General features: G+C 47.4%; 1 protein-coding gene across 2 annotated transcripts in view; it reads right to left on the bottom strand.

Moving 5' to 3' along the window:
- The window catches only part of LOC144680041 (BTB/POZ domain-containing protein KCTD1), a 77010-nt gene that overhangs the window by 26198 nt on the left and 32919 nt on the right, over positions 1–17893 (bottom strand). For both annotated transcript variants that reach the window (XM_078541145.1, XM_078541144.1), the window contains one exon: positions 4160–4338. In XM_078541145.1, coding sequence (XP_078397271.1) covers positions 4160–4338 — 179 coding nt within the window. The remainder of the gene's footprint in view (positions 1–4159; positions 4339–17893) is intronic.

Here is a 17893-nt window from a genome sequence, read left to right as displayed (position 1 = left end):
ATTGCTAGATAACTTTTTCTTGCCTTCAAGTAATCTCTGGCCATCAGGTTAACAATGAGCAGCCAGTCTGAAATCCCTAAGCCTCAGAGCCAGATGTCCCAAGGACATCCCAATTAACCCATCTGCTAAGGAAAAGATGCCCACTCCTGGTTTTGGGAAGGAGCCATGGTCACTGTGGTTTCGTTGCTCCTGCAAGGCAGAGCAGGGGGTCTTCAAACTGTAAGCCCTGTCTGTCCAAAGCAGATCCCGGCTATGCCTCAGGGGCTAACACACTGGCTTCGGAGTCAGGAGGTCATGGCTTCAAGTTCAAACCCATAGCTTTACGTCAAAAAAAAAAAATTCTGGGCATTTGTTGAGGGAGTGCAGCCCGAGGGGCCGGTGTCGAGGGAGCGCCGTGAGAGGGGCCGGTGTCGAGGGAGCGCCGTGTGAGGGGCCGGTGTCGAAGGAGCGCTGCCCGAGGGGCTGGTGTCGAGGGAGCGCTGCCCGAGGGGCTGGTGTCGAGGGAGTGCAGCCTGAGGGGCCGGTGTCGAGGGAGCGCCTCCCGAGGGGCTGGTGTCGAGGGAGCGCCGCGTGAGGGGCTGGTGTCGAGGGAGCGCGGTGTGAGGGGCCGGTGTCGAGGGAGCGCCGTGTGAGGAGCTGGTGTCGAGGGAGCACCGCGTGAGGGGCCGGAGTCGAGGGAGCGCCGCGTAAGGGGCTGGTGTCGAGGGAGTGCTGCCCGAGGGGACGGTGTCGAGGGAGCGCTGCCCGAGGGGCTGGTGTTGAGGGAGCGCCGTGTGAGGGGCCGGTGTTGAGGGACCAGTGTCGAGGGAGCGCCGCGTGGCCCGAGGGGCCGGAGTCGAGGGGCCAGTGTCGAGGGAGTGCCGCGCGGCCCGAGGGGCAGTAGCGAGAGTGCCGCACTAACAGAAGTGCCGTCTATCAGACGGGGTGTTAAACCGAGGCCCCGTTTGCCCTCTCAGGTGGATGCAAAAGATCCCATGGACACTATTGTGAAGAGGAGGAAGGAGGGGAGGGGACTTCTCCCCAGTGCCCTCAACCATCATCTTCAGGGCAGACCATCTGGCTTTCTGTGCAGTCATTCACCCTGGTTCCCTTCTAGTCGATCTTCCTCTGCACCTTCTCCAAGGCCTTGACAGTTTGTTCTAGAGGGTGGCTCCCAAAATTTGGTGCAGGACTCTGGCTGCGCTCTGAGCCACCAATTTATAATGTGCTTGCTCAGCCCATCCTCCAGCCCAGTTACCAAGTTAAGTGGACTTCGTCTGAGGGAACATCATTCTCGAGAAGCCTCCTGTAGACTTCTCAGCAGTGAAACAACCAACTGACGAATGATCCCCAATTCTCAGAGAGAAATGGCTGTGTTTAAATCATGCACACAAAGGGCATAGATGACATTTATGCAAAATGAAAAATCAGTGCAAGGTTGTATGCATCTTGCAGCTTCTATTTTGCATCAGTAACTTTAAAGGTGATCACATTGGACACCAACCATTTGTGTGTAAGAAAGCAAGATGGAAGGGGGACACATTGAAAATCACTAGAGCATCTGTAAGATCACTCATCTGTCGGAACATAGGGCTTAGGAGCAGGAGTAGGCCATTCGGCCCCTCGAGCCTGCTCCGCCATTCAATAAGATCATGGCTGATCTGGGTTTACGTATATGCGTGAGGGAGTCATGGTTAATTTCTCACGCTGGTTCAGCCTCAACTGGAGCACCGTGCCCAGTTCTGGGCACCGCGCTTTAGGAAGGATGTCAAGGCCATTAGAGAGGGTGCAGAAACGATTCACGGGAACATTTCCAGGGATGAGGAGTTGTGTGTGAGTTAGATTGGGGAAGGTGGCTCGCTTTAGAGAAGGCCGAGAGGAGATTTGATCGAGGTGTTCAAAACCATGGAGGAGTCTGGGCAGAGTAGATAGGGTCAAAAATCGGAGTGCGCAGAATTAAGGTCATTGGCGAAAGAATCAAAGGCGACATGAGGGAAAACTTTTTTATGCAGCGAATGGTTATAGGATCTGGAACGCATTGCCTGAGAGCGTGGTGGAGGCAGGTTTGATCATGGCTTTCAAATGGAAACTGGGTAATTATCTGAAGAGAAAAAAGTTGCAGGGCCACGGGGAAAATATGGGAGGTGGAGCTCTTCGAGCTGGCATAGATGCAATGGCTGAATAGCCTCCTTGTGTTGTAACCATTCTATGATTTAAAAAGGAGAGTCACTTGGGAAACACATACAGAAAGGGGGTACTTGCATTTATATAGACCCTTGCACAGCCTTGTAATGCTCCAAAGCACTGCACAGCCAATGAGGTACTCTTGGGGTGTATACAATGCCTTAATGTAGGAAATGTGGCAGTCAATATACAGACAGCAAGGTCCCACAAACAGCAACATGATAACTATCGGTCAGGACACTGGGGAGATCTCCCTCTACTCTTCCTCAAGATTGCGCTGTGGAACCTGTGTGTCCACCTGAGAGTGCATTCATGGCCTCGGTTTCAAATCTCAACTCAAAAGGCAACGCCCCTCATCGGTGCTGCGCTCACTCAGTCCTGGCACTGAGATCATCTGGATTATGCTCAGGTCTCTGGAGTGCAGCTTGAACCCATGGCTTCCTAACTGAGGGTGGCTGACACCATACAAACCGACCTTATACCAGCAGGTCTTCTGTCTGGATTTAGCTGTGGCACAGGAAGGTGTGAAAAACCTTTGAAAAAAATTATCTCCCTGAAAGTCCGAATTAGTTGGATTTAGTTTGTAGAGATCTCCATCCAGGAACCCACAAGGTATATCTACTGGACTATGAACTCCATGTCTACAACTCTGGATCTCCCAGGCCAGCCTCTCATCTTTGACCTTCTGTAGAGACAATCTCATCCGAAGCTCTGATGCCATCTCCTAACTCGCATCAAATCTCGTTCACCCATCACCCCCCTCGCCCACCCCACCACCTGTGCTCACTGACCTCCACTGAGTCTGGCATAACCTCAATTTTAAAATTCTCATCCTTGTTTTCAAACCTCTCTAGAGCTTCACTCCCTTCCTATCTCTGTGATCTTCATCAGTTCTACCATATCTCCGCGCTCCTCGAATTCTGGCCTCTTGCACGTTGTGGACTTTCATCGCTTCACCACCGACAGCAGCCAAGACCTAAAATCTAAAATTCCCTCTCTACCCCCTTAAAACCCACCTCTTCAGCCAAGCTTATTGGTCATTGGTCATCTATCCTAACATCATCTTGTGCGATTCAGCATCCAATTTTGTCTGATAACTACTTCTGTGAAGTGCCTTGGGACGATTTATGCAAAAGGTGCTATATAAATGCAGGTAGCTATTGTTATCAATTCCCTGCTCACAGTGAGGATGAGAAAATGGGGTCTGGGAGGATATTTTTTTTTTGCTTCAGAGGGAGTGCAGTGTCGATTTACCAGAATGATACCTGAACTCTTAAGGGTTAAATTACAAAGAGAAATCACACAAATTAGGGTTGTGTTCCCTGGAATTCAGAACGCTAACAGGGTGGTTTGATCATAGTTTTCATGGTTTTAAAGAGAACAAATAGGGCAGATTGAGGGAAACTATTTCTACCGGTTGGGGAATCTAGGACTAGGGGGCATAGTTAAAGTCAGGCCTTTCTGGAGTGAAACTAGGAAACCCCTCTACGTGCAAAGGAGGGTAGAAATTTGGAACTGTCTTCCAGAAGCCATAACCGATGCTAGATTAATCGTTCGTTTTAAAACTAAGATTGATAGACTTTCGTTACCAAAAGTATCAAGGGATAAGGGACAATGGACTTAGGTTACAGATCAGTCATGATCTCACTGAATGGCAGAACAGGCTCGAGGGGCTAAATGGCCTCTTTCCTGTTCCTAATTTTATTCTAAGGGTGGCGTGGTTCAACCCAGAACATACATTATAACAATTTAAAGAAACAAATACGTATATTGCTAAAGAGACAGACATGTTGCCGAAACTTCAGCACTCCTCTTCCCTTGTAGTATAAATTGTTGTGATAGTTTGAAATTTGGCATTCTTGCATTTGTCCTGATGTGCGCAAGGTGAAAAGCTCTGACGACATGTCCCTCTTTTCGGCAATATTTAAGCTCTGTACTACCAAACAGTCATTTGTAAGCAAATATGTGCCACTTTACAATCTTTTTCCACGTTTACCTTGAATCAGAAAACTTAGTTAGCGTTGCCAAGCTACTGGTATACATGTGACCTCCCACGTCAATGTGCACCGGGGCGTTGGATTTGGTGAGTTGTGCTGGGGTCGGGATCCCCTGGTTAGTCAGCGGAGATACGGGAGACCTGGTCAGCAGGGGTCTTGACATGTTGTGTCGACTGTCCTGCAAGGAAATGGTCACAGTCAGTCAGTCAAACCCACTTGGCTAAGTTAGAGCTGCAAATTCAGAGCAAAGCGTTTTAACGTGGGATTAACAACACTCGAGGCTTAAATGAAAAAGGACAGGTTATACTCACGAGGTAACGTCGCAAAATTTACTCAAACCCTGCCCTTTTCCGCATTAAACAAACCTTTTAAGTTGTTTCCTCTAAAAGGTACTAATAAAGCCACTGACAGGTTTGCTGCCTTAGAATTGTGGCAACTTTTGCAAATAGCAAACTTAAGCAGATTTAGTATTATTAAACGGAGATGCAGCACAGAAAGGAGCAAGTTTTAAACTGAGGACTAGAAACCCTGAAGGTGCTGTCAGCTCCCATGTCATATTTCAGCAGCTTTCTGTCCAACACAAGATAACTGTACCTGTTACAGTGATTTTTAGAGAAAACCGAGTCAATGAAAACAATGCCAAAGAACATTAATAAAAGAACTTGCATTTACATGGTGCCTTTCACAACATCCCAAAGCATCTTACAGCCAAACGAAGAACTTTCGAAACGTAGCCACTGTTGAAACACAGGAAACGTGGCAGCTAATTTGTGCATAGCAAGATCCCTCAAACAGATTAGTGATAATGACCAGATGCCCCCATGAGACGGGCACCTCTGTCAGTGCTGCACCAGCAATGAATTCAAGCTGAAATTTAGAGTGCGACTTGAGCTCACAAAGCTACCAACTGAGCCACGGTTGATACCGATCAATGGTTTCAAAAGGCACCTGGACAGGCGCTCGAGGGAAATTAACTTGCAGGGCTATGGGGATGGAGCGCGGGATGGGACTGACCAGACTGCTCAACAGAGAGTTGGCATGGACACAAAGGGCCAAACAGCCTCCTCCTGTAACTCGATGGCTTGAAAGAGACTCGGGTTCTTCCCTTAAAGAATGTGGAATGCACTATCAACTGGTGCAGTGGAGGCGTCTAGAACGGATGCCTTTAAGGAGAAACTACATAAACATGAGGGAGAAAGGAATAGAAGGGTACGCTGTTGGGGCGAGGCAAAGTCGGAAGCAGGAAGATAGTGTGCAGCATGAACGATGGAATGGCTGAGTGGCTTGTTTCTCTGCTGTACACTCAATGTAAACAGATGAAGATCACCACAGTACCCTGAATTTATACAACAACACTTAGAAGTTTTAATAAACCAACTTTTATCTAACCATCGCCCCTTGACATTCAATGGCATTACCATCGCTGAATACCCCACTATCAACATCCTGGGGGTTACCATTGACCAGAAACTGAACTGGACTAGCCATAAAAATACTGGCTGCAAGAGCAGATCAGAGGCTAGGAATCCTATGACGAGTAACTCACCTCCTGGCTCCCCAAAGCCTGTCCACCATCTACACGGCACAAGTCAGGAGTGTGATGGAATACTCCCCACTTGCCTGGGTGAGTGCAGCTCCAACAACACTCAAGAAGCTTGACACCATCCAGGACAAAGCAGCCCGCTTGATTGGCACCCCATCCATAAACATTCACTCCCTCCACCACCGATGAATAGTGGCAGCAGTGTGTACCATCTACAAGATGCACTGCAGCAACTCACAAAGGCTCCTTAGGCAGCACCTTCCAAACCCACGACTGATACTGTTTAGAAGGACAAGGGCAGCAGATAGATGGGAACACCACCTGCTGCAAATTCCTCTCCAAGTCACTCACCATCCTGACTTGGAAATATATCGCCATTTCTTCACTGTCGCTGGGTCAAAATCCTGGAACTCCCTCCCTAACAGCACTGTGGGTGTACCTACACCACACGGACTGCAGCGGTTCAAGAAGGCAGCTCACCACCACCTTCTCAAGGGGCAATTGGGGATGGGCAATAAATCCTGGCCTCGCTAGAGACGCCCACATCCCATGAATGAATGAAAAAAGGTGCTGCACGAGGCTGGGAGCTTGATGAAGGCAACGTAACTGATCAAGTTTGGTGAAAATGTACCTGCGGTGATCAAGCAAGATTATCTTCAAACAGCAATTTATAACATTTCTTTGATGGGACGTGGGCACCATTGGCAAGGCCAGCATTTGTTGCCGAAACTTAACTGCCCCTGAACTGAGTGGCTTACTAGACCATTTCAGAGGGCAATTAAGAATCAACTACATGGCTGTGGGTCTGGAGTCACATGTAGGCCAGACCAGGTAAGTGTGGCGGATTTTCCTCCCCAAAGGACATTAGTGAACCAGATGGGTTTTTTTACAACAATCAGCGGCAGTCATCATGGTCACCATTACTGAGAGTAGCTTACAATTCCAGACTTTATTCATTGAATTTAAATTTCACCAGCTGCCGTGGTGGGATTTGAACCCACGTCCCCAGAGCATCTGTCGGGCCTCTGGATTACCGGTCCAGCGACATTACCACCGTCTCCGCCTTGTGCCGCGGTCCACATCATGACGGTTTGGGGGAGAAACCAACGGTAGAGAAAGAGACTTGAAAATTTGCACCTCCTCCCATTGAAATTTCAGCAACGTAAGGTTCATTGACATTTGAATGGGTAATTTTAGACATTGTCCACATTCCCAGCCTCTGACTGGATAGAGACAAGAGCCAACCAGACAGGATCCATTCATCGACTCTGAATTGAATAGGGGGGGGTGGGGGGGGGAGATTAGAAGGTAGAGATACAGTGTGCGGAGAACAAAGATAAAGTGACACAGTATTTTAAAACACTACGCAACATTTCACACAGTAACCTGCTTGCACTGACCCAACGTACCATTGGTAACTAGTTATTAATCTTTGCAGGCAGGGTAGAAAAACCGTGCAGCTAAAATATAATGAGCCCAAAGGGGCCTCTGTTGCTTCCATGATTAGAACTGGAACTATTAGTATTCTGAAGGCCAGCACCACTGCAGAACGTCTGTACGCTTTTCCAATCCCACTGGGTAAATTACCTGCCAGGTATGCACTTGCCTTCTGTGGCTTTTGGGAGTCAGTGATGTTCAGTCGCACGGACTGGTGGATGTGCATTGCAACTGATGCGCAGGGTGATAAGCCAGGGTGGTTGGCAAACTGCTGCACCTTGATGATGATGATGATGATGATGTTGAAGAAAACCCTTTTCTTTCTGGGGTTGACAGTGCTAAAAATATCCCGACAGCGCAGGACTGAAAGGCTTGTTGTAGAGCAGCAACCACGTCAGGCTCGTGGGTGACACATACACGATTTCCCGTGAGACGCGTTTCCAATCTCACGCCCCAATCCAACACGCGCTGCCAGAGCTGTTCGTCTTGCAGCCCGCCCCATGAGCTAGACTCGCCTAGGCACGTTTGGGGGGGCTTTATGTAAGTTTTTGCCCACCAAGTCGGAGGTACGAAACGATAATGGTGCCGCAAAGGCCAAGGGGAAAGCCGATGAACGACGGGGGCAATAGTCTGTCTTCAATATTGTTGAAGAGAGAGAGAGACATGTCGCTAAAGCTTTTTTGTCTCGTACTCAATCGGGACAAACACAAGAATGCCAAATTTTAAACGATCACAAAAAAATGTGTACCGCAGGTGATAAAGGATGCTGATTGGTTGGAAAGTCGACTCGGATTGGCTGAGGCATTTCCACGGAGAAAGCAACGGAGAACGATAGGCTCCCCGAGCTCCTCATTCATTCAAAAAAAAGACACGCAGCGTGAAAATTGTCTTCTTGTTTGCAGAGAATGGGTCCCTGTGTGTGAATGCATGCCGCTGCCAGCAAGCGTAATAAGCCACCAATTTTCAAGTTGAATAGTCCGTCTACTTAAACAATGAGATTTAATGAGTCAGAAATAAACAGAGGAACAACAGAAGTGGGTACAGGAAGAGAAATAAAGGAATAGAAAATTGGTCTAAGAAAAAGAGGCAGAAAGGAACAGTAAGAAAAAAAATCAAAAATTGACATTTTTTAAATCTCCAACAACAATTCCCAACCTGAAAGAATGAGTCTCCCCATTTACTTTCTGGGTCAGAGGTTGATATATTTTTTTAATCTATTCATTCATGGGGTGTGGGCATCACTGGCTAGGTCAGCAATTATTGCCCATCCCTAACTGCCCTTGAGAAGGTGGGGGTGAGCCACCTTCTTGAACCGCTGCACTCCATGTGGTGTAGGTGCACCCACAGTGCTGTTAGGAAGGACCAGGATTTTGACCCAGCGACAGTGGAGGAACACTAAGTCAGGATGGTGTGTGACTTGGAGGGGAACTTCCAGGTGGTGGTGCTCCGCTGCCATAATGGTCATTAACAATTAACATTCCGTGATAACAGGGTACTTACACTGTTAATTACTCGATTAACTTTCCGTGGTGAGCGCTGGAATTCGCACTCATACCTCTCTACCTCACTTTCCTCTTATGAGGCACTTCTGAAAACCAACCTTTCACGTGACTGGGCATCATATTTTGTTATATAGTGCTCCTGCGAAGCACCTTGGGATGTTTCATTACGTTAACATGCTATATATACGCAAGTTGTTGTTGTTGTTTAATGAGTAATTAATGAGCAAATGTAGCGATTCATGAAACTAAAAGGTTTGTTGTTTCCGTGAGTCTAATGGTGAAGAGGTGCAAATCGTCCAGCAACCTGTGGCAATTTGGAATTCAGGGTGTCTCTCGCCCAGGCCACAAGCAGTTGGCTCATTTGCCCAATAATAATGCTGAGCATCATTCAGGCATTATTGCTTTTTAAGCAAAAACTGGACCAATAACTTTCAATGCGATGCACATCACATAGGTAAGAACAGAAAATATATAAATAGAACCGCGTGCTAATTTTAAAAAATTCGTCCATGGGATGTGGGCGTCACTGGCTGGGTCAGCATTTATTACCCATCCCTAATTGACCCTTGTTCAGAGGGCATTTAAGAGCCAACCACATTGCTGTGGGTCTGGAGTCACATGTAGGCCAGACCAGGTAAGGACAGCAGATTTCCCTCCCTAAAGGACATTGATGAACCAGGTGGGTTTTATTTATTTTTTTACAACAGTCGACAATGGTTTCATGGTCATCATGAACTTTTAATTCCAGATTTTTATTGAATTCAAGTTCCACCATCTGCTGTGGCAGGGACCTGGTCCCCAGAGCGTTACCCTGGGTCTCTGGATTACTAGTCCAGCGACAATATCATTATGCCATCGCCTCCCCCAAATGTTCATTATCGCTTCAAAGTCAATTTCTACTTTGCCAAAAATGTTTCCCCTCTAAATTTAAGATTTGATGGTTATGGGACGTGGTCAGGATTTGGAAGATAGGCACCCAGACATTTTCACTGGGGCTTTCCTTGCCGTCTCTGATGACAGGCCACTGTAACCCTTAGTGCAAATACTGCATATACATGCCAATCTGAAATCACGATGGCTGATTACGAGAGCGCTAATCTAGGTACCCAAGCCTTGAAGGATAGAACAGGAGCCAATCTTTACACACCTACTGGTTTTTATTTACAGAGACACACATTATAAACATGCAACTCTAAACCCAACAACCACAATTCCTATATACTCTTTTGAACATAAGCTAATCCCCAGTGATTGACAATCACTTGAATACAATTAACAAGGGGAACCTCAAATAAAGTTCAAGGTGTTTATACTGAGCCCTACCACACTGAAGAGATTGAACGAACAAGAACTCTAAACTCATTGGTTGTCTAGTGACCAACTCAATTACATCTTTGGACATGAAGGGAATCAAGCGATATGAGGAAAAGGTGGAAAATTGGAGTTGAGGTGGACTCGAGGGACTGTGTGGCCTAATGCTGTTCCTATTATGTTCTTGTGACCACACCCCACATAGGAGTTGAACAGCGAATGGGGGGAGGGGTGGGAGGAGAGGAGTCTAGAATGAGGGGAAAAAACTTAAAATTAGAGCCAGGATGATCGGGGTAAAGTCAGGAAACACTACTTTACACACAGGAGAGTGGAAATCTGGAATTCTCTCCACTTAAAAGCTGTTGAGGCTGGAGGTCAATTGAAAATTGAGATTGATAGATTTTTGTTGGATAAGAGTATTGAAGTTTATGGAACCAAGGTGGGTAGATGGAGCGAAGATACAGAGCAGCCACGATCTAATTGAATCGAGAGGTTGAATTGTTTCCTCCTGTTCCTGTGTATTTTTCATCCAAGGATCAAAAGCTTTTTCATTTAATTAAACTGAAGGCTATGACTACATGATGAGGTAGATGTAAAAGATCCTATGGCATTATTCCAAGAACATGGAGAAGGTTTCCTGGTGTCTCAATGAACGTTGTTCCCTCAGTCGTCATCAGCAAAAGCTGATCAACATATTCCAACAGGTCAGAGGCTAGGAACCCTGCGACGAGTAGCTCACCTCCTGACTCCCCAAAGCCTGTCCACCATCTACAAGGCACAAGTCAGGAGTGCGATGGAATACTCCCCACTTCCCTGGATGAGTGCAGCTCCCACGACACTCAAGAAGCTCAACACCGTCCAGGACAAACCAGCCTACTTTATTGGCACCACATCCACAAACATTCACTCCCTCCATCACCGACACACAGTGGCAGCAGTGTGTACCATCTACAAGATGCACTGCAGCAACTCACCAAGGCTCCTTAGGCAGCACCTTCCAAACCCACAACCACTACCATCCAGAAGGACAAGGGCAGCAGATACATGGGAACACCACCACCTGGAAGTTCTCCTCCAAGTCACTCACCATCCTGACTTGGAAATATATCGCTGTTCCTTCACTGTCGCTGGGTCAAAATCCTGGAACTCCCTCCCTAACAGCACTGTGGGCGTACCTACACCACATGGACTGCAGTGGTTCAAGAAGGCAACTCACCACCTCCTTCTCAAGGACAATTTGAGATGGGCAATAAATGCTGGCCTAGCCAGCGATGCCCACATCTGTGATATAATGGAAAAAAACTGGTATGTGTAGGACCCTGCTGTACACAAACGGTCTACAGTATTTGATTAAATAGCGTTAAATAGCATTTCAGAAAGTAATTGATTGGCCGTGGAGCTCATTGAGACATCCTCAGGATGTGAACGAGGTCACATAAAGGTAACTTGGCTCATCCTTTATCATCGTTTGTACTTCCACAGACCAACTGCAGCAAGATGAAAGGGAAGCTAGATACACTCATGAGGGAAAAAGGAATAGGAGGACATGCTGATAGAGTTTGATGAAGAGGGATGGGCAGAGGCTGGCGGAGGGAAGGAGCACCGGTGTAGAAAGTCGAACAGGCTGCTGTGGGCTTGATGCGGTTCAATGCGAGAATCCACACGTCTTGCCCCCAAATATTATTCAAGGCACCTAAAATTATGAACAGGGTAACAGGGTCACTGCACTGGAGTACACCGAAGAATAAGTACCAGGAGCGATTGGAAGAAAATGACATGAAGAGGTTGTACGGCTCTATGGAAACAGTAGAGTCAATTTATTTCTCATTTGTAAAACAAATCTCTTCCCAGAAGCGGCACACCCTCGGTTTGTCTAGTATGATATAGAGATGATGATGTATATTAGCGTGCAGAGAATGCTTGACATTATGGGCCTGATGCTGTTCAGGAGCAATATTAGCACAGTGAATGAAAGTGTGCCACACCAGAGCAATATAAATAGCTTTTATATAGCATCTTTAGAACCACAGAGCCATAGAACACTACAGCACAGAAAACAGGCCATTTGGCCCTTCTAGTCTGTGCCAAAATATTATTCCGCTAGTCCCATTGACCTGCACCCAGTCCATAACCCTCCAGACCTCTCCCATCCATGTATCTATCTAATTTATTCTTAAAACTTAAGAGTGAGCCCACATTTACCACGTCAGATTGTAGCTCGTTCCACACTCTCACCACTCTCTGAGTGAAGAAGTTCCCCCTAATGTTCCCCCTAAACCTTTCCCCTTTCACCCTAAAGCCATGTCCTCTCGTGTTTATTTCTCCTAATCTAAGTGGAAAGAGCCTACTCGCATTTACTCTGTCTATACCCCTCACAATTTTGTAAACTTCTATCAAATCTCCCCTCATTCTTCTACGCTCCAAGGAATAAAGTCCTAACCTGTTTAATCTTTCACTGTAACTCAACTCCTTAAGACCCGGCAACATCCTAGTAAATCTTCTCTGCACTCTCTCAATCTTGCTGATATCCTTCCTGTAGTTAGGTGACCAGAACTGCACACAATACTGCAAAGCTGGCCTCACCAATGCAGCAAAACATTCCAAGGTGCTTCACAGGAGCGTTAGCAGACAACACGTGACACTAAGACACGCAAGGGGACATCAGGCAAGGTTTGGTCAAAGAGGTGCATTCTAAGGAGCACCTTAAAAGGAGAGAGGTGGAGAGTTTGAGAGGAAGCTCAAGAGCTTACCATTAATTGTACATCAATTGTGTTCATTTTATGCTGGTGCTGGGCATCAGTTGGGGAGTTACTCGAGCACACATGAAGACACTTATTAAAACTGTGGGGTGGTTGAGTTAGGAGCTGTATGCATGCTTACAATGTTTCACTCTGTAAATAAATGCATGATTGAGTAAAAATTGGCTCCAGTACCGATCCTTGACCAACTAATGTTCCAGTTAGGGCCCAGGCAGCTAAAGGTACAGCCATCAATGGTGAGGTGATGAAAACTGGGGGATGTGCAAGAGGCCAGAAGTGCAGATATCCCAGAGGATTTTTGGCCTCGGGAGGTTACAGATATAGGGAAGGGCAAGGCCAAGGAAGGAAACAAGGATAAGAATTTTAAATTTGAGTCATGGCTGGACCAGGAGTCAAAGTTGGTCAGTGAGTACAGGGTGACTGGGATTTGGTGCGAGTTAGGATATTGGGGGTGGCGGTGGTGGGGGGTGGGGAGGAGAACAGAGAAGGCGACTACAGATATATCTTCTTCCAGGCCAGCTGTACCTTGTGAGAGTGCTGTGAGCAGGCTAAAGGCACCACTCATTTTTCACCTGCAGCCCAGTGGCAAATTGCCAACAAGGCACAGGCCTTGAACCAGCCAGGGTATCCCACTGACACTATCGAACTCTGGGCAACCAAGGTCCACAATGGGGGGTGATCAACCCCAATAGATAACACCATACACTTCAAATTATACAATAAATATAGGACAGTCCCTTTAGATCTACAGAACAAAGAGTACACAAGCTTAGTTAAGCCTACAGCTCTGTTGTGCACCACCTATTGAAGCAGAGTCACTGTTGTGATACAGGAGAAAGAGCCAATTTGTACACAGAAAGCTCTTTCAAACCACAACGTGATAACGACCAGATAATCTGTTTTAGTGCCGTTGGTTGAGGAATGAATGTTGGTAAGGATACGCAGGATAACTCCCCCAAATTTTTAAATAATGCCATATGTCCTTCTGAGATGGCAGACGGCTCCTTGGCTTTTGCGCCTCACCTGAAAGACAGTACCCTCTGACAGCGCAGCCCTCCTTCAATACTGCGCTCGGAGCCTCAGCTTAGATTGCGTACTCAAGTCTCCGGAGTGGGACCGGAACCCACGAGCCCTTGGCTGGGAGGTGAGAGTGTGCTACCCAACTGAGCCCCGTCTTACACTCAGAGACCAACTTCTCCCGAGCCTCAATGAAAAGTTTTCCTCGCAAGAGATGGTTTATTGCATCGATCGTGCGGCACTTTAATCCAACTTATTCTTTAATCACCAAGGGAACTGAGAGTTATAAATGCTGGTTGCTGTGCACATAACCCATTGGCTTTGTTACTCCAAGCCTCATAGAACACAGGCACACAAGGCTTACTTGGCCTGAAGGGACGAATGCCCTTTGGAGAGAAGAACATTTACGCATTCAGCAATTTAAGGGATAATAGAAGCAGAATGTTTCTGGTTTTTTTCCCCCCAAAACAAAAGCTTATCAAAATGTCTGAGGTAAACATGTTTATTCTGTTACAATTCGAATATGGATAGACTGAGCACAGGCTCAGGCTGTCAAGGGAATACAGAACAGCCTAAAATATTGGCCTGTTTTCAAATTTATAAACCAAAGGACTGCAAATGATAAGCAAGTAAAAGAGGCAACAAGAACAATTGCGCCTTGGAAGACGAGGACATTAGAAATAGGAGGAGGAGTAGGCCATTCGGCCCCTTGAACCTACTCGCCATTCAATATGATCATGGCTGATCTGATTTTTAGCTTTAACACCACTTTCCTGTCTGAACCTCCCCCCATGACCCTTGAGTCACTTGCCAATCAAAACCCTGTCTATCTTGGCCTTGATATATACAATGGCCCAGCCTCCATTACTCTCTGGGGAAGAGAATTCCAAACACTAATGACCCTCAGAGGAGAAATTCCTCCTCGTCTTTGTCATTATCATCTCCTTATTTTTAAACTGAGAACCCCGGCCCCCCCAGTTCAAGATATCCCCACGAGGGGAAACATGGTTAGATTCTCTCTTGTCGGCAATTGCCATCTCCAACAAGAGAGAATCTAACCATTGCCCCCTGACATTCAATGGGCATTATATCGCCGTTAATTCACTGTCGCTGGGTCAAAATCCTGGAACTCCCTCCCTAACAGCACTGTGGGTGTACCTGCACCACATGGACTGCAGCGGATCAAGAAGGCAGCTCACCACCACCTTCTCAAGGGCAGTTAGGGATGGGCAATAAATACTGGCCCAGCCAGCGAAGCCCACATCCCGTGAACGAATATAAAAAAAAACGGGGGGGGTGGGGGTGAGAAACATCTACCCATCTATCCTATTAAATGAGATCAAATTCAGAACTTCCAAAAGCAGGTTAACAGCCAACGAACTATTTTTGAACTGTGGTGACTGTTGTAATGTGGGAACTAATTGGCGCGCAGCCAGCGCCCACAAATAGCGGCGAGACGCCATTTTGTGACTTCAGTTGGACGGTAAACATTGGCTCCAGGACACTTGGAAGAACTTCCTTGTTGTTCTTCGAAATAGTGGCCATAGGATCCTTGACATCCAACTGAGAGGGCAGGCAGAGAGAGAGGCCTTAGTTTACCGCCTCAACCCAACGACAGCGCCTCTGACAACACAGCACTCCTGCAGTGCCGGCATGGTGAATGTCGGCCTAATCCCTCGGAGGTGAGGGCGCCATCCACTGAGATTGAATACAGAGGAAATATGCAGTAGGGATCTTACCCAACAGATTTTCACACTCCAATTTTTAAATGTGAAGTTCGGAAAATTGAAAAATGTAAATTAGAATAAATGGCTGATATTTAAAGACTGCTTTTTTTGCACTTGTGCTTCATGTGTGGTGGTGGCATTAGTTATTGATGTTATTAGACCGTTAATTCATGAGGAAAGCCAGTTCAGCCCAGTTCTGATTAAGAGCCTTTATCTGAAACATTAATCCACCTTTTCTTTTTCAGACGCTGGTAGGTATCTCAGTATTTTCTGTTTTTAATTCAGATCTTCAGCCTTTTAAGATTTTTTCTTCTTTTTATTTCTGGGCACCCAAGTCATGATCTCACGTCCTGTCCTGTCTTAAGGATAGGGCTGAATTTTCCTGCCCCCCACCCCCACAACATGGCCCAGAGCCTGGAAGTCAGGAAGATAGGGGGAGCCATACCTGGATGATTCCCCGACTCACTCCTGCCGCCAGGGAACTTTCTCGGAGCAGAGAGGGAAGCTGATTGGCTGTTTGGAGGTGGGGTGGGGGTGGGGGGCAGCCAATTAACATAGGTATGGCCGCAATTAGGGATAATTTTGCATTCTCAGTGGCAATTCTCTGGTGGTAGAGTCCTCCCCACCACCACGTGTGGAGCGCTCCAGCTCAATGGAGGGGGTCTCCCTGTGCCTGACACGGGAGGATATTGGAGCTTGAGGCTTCACGCCCGAATGGTCCAGCCGGAGGACCTTCCGCTTCGCTCCGACGAGTGAACCGGCGTGAGCCCTCCGAATTTGTGACTTGCCCGTATGACACCCGAGGGAGCCTCCACGTCGAGAGTGCCCTCGCGATCGCCGACCTGCCTCAGCAGCGGCCACCTTTCCCCCGGCAGGGCTGCCAAGGGGGACTCCAGAGCCACTGGCCCTCTGACTGGACGGCAGTATCGAGAGCCCGCCTGCTATCCTTAATAGGACAGAGGAGCACAGAGGTGACCCGATAAGGGCGCCGCCTACCCGGGGGATTGCGACGGCCGCACGGAGGGGGTCGGGGTCTCAGGACTCCCGTCTGGTCCTGACATCAGGGACTCCTGAGGGCTGTGGTTAAAATCCTCCCCATTGTGTTGGATTAACAAAGCACAATAAGAGGGGTGCTTGGAAATCCATTTACAGGGTCAGAGTGGGGCTGCTGTACCCTTTTGGAAATCAGTTTATAGAATGATGTGGCACAGAAAGGGGCCGACTCTTTGAAAGAGCTACCAAATTAGTAGGATGAAGGGGCTGGGTCTCTACTCTCTTGAACAAAAAGGCTGCCAAGGGGGGAGGGGGGGGACTTCATAAAATTATGAAACGTTTTGACAAGAGCGACTGCAGAGAGGGCGTTACCACTGGAGGTGGGGGTGGGGGTGGGGGAGCAAAACTAGAGGCCATTAATATAAGATAGTCACCGTGTAATCCAATCCGGAATTCAGAAGAAACTTCTATATCCAGAGAGTGGTGAGAATGTGAAACTCAACCACCCACAGGGAGTGGTTAAGATGAATTTTTTGGATGCATTTAAAGGGAAAGCACAAGGGAGAAAGGAAGAGAGGGTTTTGCCGATGGAGACAGATGGGGGGGGTGGTGGGGGGGAGGAGAAGGCGGGTTTTGTGGAGCATGAGCACCAGTATGGACCAGTTGGGCCGAATGGCCTGATTCTTCGCTGTTTATTTTAGGTAATCGTAAGGTAATAATTCTCTGCTCTTTCCACAAAGCTGTGCAAACTTCCTCTAGTCAAAGACGCACCTGTCTCTTTCTCTTTGGAAAGTCACTATTGAATCTGTCTCCGCCGCCCTTTCAGGCAGCGCATTCCAGATCACAACAGCTTGTTCCTTAAAAAAAAAATTCCCCTCATTCCTGTAACCCGCACCGCACACCACACACCCCACCCACCCCTCCTCCCCCCCCCCTACCCCCCCCACCAAATGTCAATCATGTTAAATCTGTGTCCTCTGGTTACTGACCCTCCTGCCTCTGGAAATGATTTCTCACACCTCCTCATAAAACTCCTCAGAATTCTAAAGAGATAATACCCATGGCATCTGCCAGATTTGGGAAGACGCACAATTAGTGGACAGGAGGTCCTGTGAAAAGTGCGACGTTTTTAAACTATATTGAAGGTGCTATATGAAAGCAAGTTGTTGTTGTACTGTTACGTCACAGCTTGTAAGTAGCCAACAAGGAAATTGAGCGGACCCCTGCGAAATTAGCAGATAATTTGCTCGGGAGAAGGTAGCGATCCAGAGATTATTACCTTTGTGGTTCTGCTTTTTAATTTTGTCCCCTCGCTGCCCATACTCCCTCAGCAGAACCGCTTTCTTAGCCCTACACGTGTCATTGGAACTCACGTGGACCACGACAGCTGGATCCTTCCGCTCCCGCTCCAAGTTCCTCTCCAGCCCTGAGGAGATGTCCTTAA

Source organism: Cetorhinus maximus, chromosome 4 (assembly GCF_964194155.1).
Source record: "Cetorhinus maximus chromosome 4, sCetMax3.hap1.1, whole genome shotgun sequence".
Lineage (NCBI taxonomy): Eukaryota > Metazoa > Chordata > Chondrichthyes > Lamniformes > Cetorhinidae > Cetorhinus > Cetorhinus maximus.
The sequence above is the reverse complement of the archived record's forward strand: the minus strand, read 5'-3'. Positions and strand labels throughout refer to the sequence as shown.